The 5,000-nt window shown below is 39.2% G+C and overlaps 1 protein-coding gene across 1 annotated transcript in view; it reads right to left on the reverse strand.

Annotated features, from left to right (window-relative positions):
• Positions 1–5,000, reverse strand: part of LOC125292212 (glycerol kinase-like) — a 41,678-nt gene that overhangs the window by 19,134 nt on the left and 17,544 nt on the right. The window contains exon 12 of the mRNA XM_048239417.1: positions 69–149. Coding sequence (XP_048095374.1) covers positions 69–149 — 81 coding nt within the window. The remainder of the gene's footprint in view (positions 1–68; positions 150–5,000) is intronic.

Below are 5,000 nucleotides of genomic sequence, written 5' to 3' on the forward strand. Positions count from 1 at the left end.
AGCATTCAGCTGTCTGAGCAATGGGAAGTGAGCATAGGGCTATCTGACCAATGAGAAGAGGGCAGCACCTCCAGAGCGTAGTAGGCCGGTTGGTCCCGCCCCAATTTATAGGCCACCGTCGTGAGGAGACCGTGCTCTGACATCACCGGCTGAGAGGGAGAGGGAGGGAGAGAGAAAGAAAGAGAGAGAAGAAGAAAGAGAGAGAGGGAGAGAGAGGGAGAGGGAGAAAGAGAGAGATAGGGAGTGGGAAGGAGAATTTTTGAATTTTCAAAAAACGTTTATTACAAAAGTTCAACATAAAAACATTGCGTCATGAGTGTGAATAAATCACACTAGATTAAAACCACACTACAAGTGTGAAAAGCTAAGTTCATCATTTACAACTGAGCATAAGACTCCATTTACACACCAAATACTTTCAAACATTGTTACATTTTCAGTTGCTTTGTAAAACTGAAAGTCTATTTGCAGTCTAGATTTAATCAGAGCTGCAAAACCATTACAACATCCTGATTTTGCCCATTTTCAACTTTTGTTCTTTCTGCTCAAATAGATGGCCATCTTAGCCTGACCTAGAATGAAGTTCAGCAACTGGCAAACAGTTCTGCATTTTTAACATAACGAAAAACCAAAAATGAAAAATCTTATCTGAAAATGTCTCATTGAAACCAAAAAACTCTCTCCAATGCATTAAACAATTCCGCCAATCTTGAACAATGCATAAAAGCATGAAACACAGTTTCTCGCTCAAAACAAAATGGACAATTTTGACTCGCCTCACGATTTAAAACAAAAATAAATGCATTCACAGCTATAATTCCATGTATAATTCGGCCATTGCAGGTCCCTCAATTGTTTAGCTAACGGTGGCTTGTACAGTGCTCTCCACTCTGGTTTTACCTCATTACCCAACCCAAGTACAGTAGTGCCAAGGAGTGTCAACCTTCTGTTTTAAACCTTTCTGATGAAAAAAAAATTTTAACAAAAACATTGTAAAACACTCTACCACAATTCCCATAGAAAGACAGAGGTTCAATGTCATCTAAAAATGACCAGTATTCTCACCAAACTCTGGAGTTAGCATGAGATTAGGAAAAGGGTCACTTTCATTTGCCCAAATTTTTCCTTCAAAGTAGCCCTTTAACAACATCTTCTCCTCTGCTGTAAGTGAAGAACAGCATCTCTGCAACAACTGAGAAACAACACGCTTTGACCTAATATTTAAAACACTTGCTACATTTTCACATTTTTTAAAATCAACGCCAGCTACATCTAGTAATTGCCCAAAAGTGAATAGGCGAGACTTTAAGAGAACTTCAGACATTGCAGTACTGTTAGATGTTAGGTCTACCCGTGTTCCATAAACCAGAGGTTCTTTTAAAAGCCAAAACACAGAGGTTGTTCTTACAACTTTCTGCACCTTAAATAAATAAACCCCACACTTTGAACAGATTTTTATAGAAAATTGGCAGTTGTGAGGTATTCCATCTCTTGGGATCCATGAAGAACAGAGATTTATCCATGTCCAATTCTCCAATAGTTCTTAAAATCGCAATAGCCACAGGTTTCCATCTCAAGTCTCTTTGGTCAGTTAGTAGTTTTTGAAGAAATTGCATGCGGAAGGCTGCTGTTCTACTTTGTACATGAACTAGGCCTTGTCCTCCTTCTTCTCTTTGCAGATAAAGAAGACCTTGTGGAACCCAATGCAGTTTATCCCAGAAAAAATCTAATAGCAATGATTGAACTTTTGCAAGTAAATGTATAGGTGGGTCAACACACGCTAATCTATGCCATAAAAAAGAGGCCACCAAATTATTAATCACTAGTGTAATCACCCTCTGTATGACATTTGGGGTTTAAGCCACCTCCATTTATCCAACCGCCCTTTTACTTTGTCAACAATCCCCTCCCAGTTCTTTTGCACATAACAGTCATCTCCAAGAAAAATCCCTAGATATTTAAGACCATCCTTTTTCCATGTTAAACCACCTGGCAAACTTGGTAATCCCTCCTCCCATTTCCCAACATAAAAGGCATCACTCTTTGACCAGTTAATTCTGGCTGAAGAGACAGTTTCAAAAACCTTAGACACTTCAACCAAAGTATCAACATCACACTGGCCACTGAACATCAAGATCACATCATCAGCATAAGCTGAAAGGCAAAAGGTATCATTGGAATTTGGAATGGATATCCCTTTTAAAGTATTCCTAAGTTTTTGCAATAAAGGCTCTATCGCAAAACTATAAAGAATACCTGACAAAGAACATCCTTGTCTCACCCCTCTTAATACCTTAAAGGGAGAACATAAGCCACCGTTAATTTTGAGCATACTTTCAATGTCCTTATACAGTACTTTTATTTTATCTATAAAATTTGAGCTAAAACCAAATGCATTCAGAGTCTTCCAAAGATAGGAATGCTCCACTCTATCAAAAGCTTTCTCTTGGTCAATAGCGATAAAAACTGTGTTTAGACCAAAGACCTTGGATGCATCTAAAATGTCTCGAATCAATGATATATTATCAAATATTGACCTGCCAGGAACACAATAGGACTGATCAGGGTGAATAACTTCTTCCATGACCTTACCCAACCGGGTGGCCAGTACTTTAGACAGAAGCTTGTACTCCGAGGCAAGCAAAGAGACTGGACGCCACGACTTTATGTCACTAAGATCTCCCTTTTTAGGCAGAAGGGTAAGGACAGCTCTTCGGCAGCTCACTGGCATCAGCCCTCCGGCTAAGCTGTCATTAAGCACCTCAAGCAAATCCTTTCAAATCAGTCCAAAATGACTTATAAAAGTCCATTGGGAGTCCATCCAATCCAGGCGCTTTCCCAGTCTCCATGCTTTGGAGCGCCTTTTGCACTTCTTCCAGGGTTATCACCCCACAGAGCATCTCATTAGAACCATCTGATACTTGAGGAAGTCCCTCAAGAAAACTCTGTTCAGCAACTATGTCCTCTCTATACTCACTAGTATAGAGTTTGGCATAAAAGCTGAAGGCCCTCTTGCGAATGTGAACTGGATCTGACAGCAAAGCACCAGTTTCAGATTTTAAATTGTGAATCATATGTTTTGTCCATTCTTTTTCTCAAGATTAAAAAAATACTTAGAGGGTGCATCCATCTCATTCACACTTTGGTAACGTGATCGGATCAAAGCCCCTTGTGTTTTCAGCCCTAGCAGGTCAGACAATTTAGTTTTCTGTTCAAAGAGTTTATCCAATAGGTCTTGGTTATTAGAAGACTGTGCCCAATTCTGAAAATGTAAAATGTCATTTTCCAAAGTTTTCATATCCTGGACTGTATCTTGTGACATTGTAAGTGTATTGCTGACATAGCTGTTTTATTTGTATCTTCCCATACTCCCACCAACTTTGTAATGATTCAAAAGTATTCTTTTCAGCTCTGAAAGAAACCCCCAAAAAAACTGAACACATTCTTAAAATAATTATCACTCAGCAAAGAAGTGTTAAAGTGCCAGTAAGCACTTTTACACCTAATAGAATTAATAAAGATGGAACATGTTACTAAACTGTGGTTTGAAAAACTAACTGGAACAATACAACAATTCCTGAAAATATTTAAGTGGTGTTTAAAAGCATATATGTGAGTCCATGTATACTGTGACACATTTCTATGCAAATTTCTCCACACATCACTTAACTCCTGCGCTTCAATAAGTTGCACTAATTTTCTGCGTGAAGGCATGTGAGGTTCAAGGTGATTCCTGTCTATGTCTTTCTCTGTACAATTAAAATCACCACCCAAAAATAAATATTCTTCACTGCAGCACTTCTCCAAAGTTGTATCAAGTGCATCCAAAAAACACATCCTATCTAATGTTGACGTTGGAGCATATACACAGATGAAAATAAAGACAGAATTCTCAAAAATTGCTCTCACTTTTAAAATTCTACCTTTTAAGACCTCTTCCACTGTATAAGAATGTGGGATAAAACTATGGGAGAACAACATGGCCACACCACCACTAAGGGTGGTATTATGACTTAATATGGCAAGCCCATCCCACTCTTTTTCCCACTCAGTTGCATTAAATTCGTCACTATGTGTTTCTTGTGCGAGCAAAACATCTATCCGTCTCTGTTTCACCAATTCAAAAAGTCCTGCCCTCTTTTGTCTCCCCCTTGCTCCGTTTAAATGAAGAGTAGCAATATTGATTGTATTCATGAGCAAATAAAAGAAAAGGCACGTTACAAAAAAGGAAAAGCGCTCAATAAAACGCATTCGTCTATGAGGCCATATCATCATCATTATTCGTCAGTATAGGATTGACCTTTGTCAGAAACTTTTTAAGTCGGTACACTTCTTTTTGAGTAAATTTACGTTCACTCATAAAGCACCTCGTGCCTTTAGTAAATTTCTCAAGATCAGGAAAATAATCGGCAACTTGAACATTCTTCACGTTTTTGGTGATCTTGAGAAATAGCTTAATTTCACTCACACCGTAACCTATAGACCATTGAATCGGCACAAAAGAAGGCGCACTTCCTTGTGAGCAGATGGAAGCGCCCGAATCTGAGCAGTCGCTCTCATATTCAGGCTCATCCACATCAGTGTCTACGGGCCCATGTCCTGATTTTTTTGCAGGGTTTGTCTTAAGGCTCTTTTTTCTTTTAATGGGTTTCTTAAACACATTTTGATCAACATTTGACACAAAAAGATCCTCATCAAGGCTCACGCCATGATTTACTTGTAGGCCTATATTAACCTCTTCGCTTTCAATATAAGTGGTTTCGTTGTTTACATGGGGTTCATTGTCAGAGTTATCCTGACCTTCTGCCTCATCATGATTTTGTTCTCCTACCACTGCTAACGGAGCCGGCCCAACTGGACCCGCTCCCTCAGCAGTGGAGGCTTGTGCTTCTGTTCTAGAGTCTTCGTTGTGAGTTTGAAAAAAATCTTCGTTGTTCAGATTTTCCGATGATTCATTAGAAGCACTTGGCATTTCGCCCTCGGCCTGTGCACCATCATGT

Source organism: Alosa alosa, chromosome 3 (genome assembly GCF_017589495.1).
Source record: "Alosa alosa isolate M-15738 ecotype Scorff River chromosome 3, AALO_Geno_1.1, whole genome shotgun sequence".
NCBI lineage: Eukaryota > Metazoa > Chordata > Actinopteri > Clupeiformes > Clupeidae > Alosa > Alosa alosa.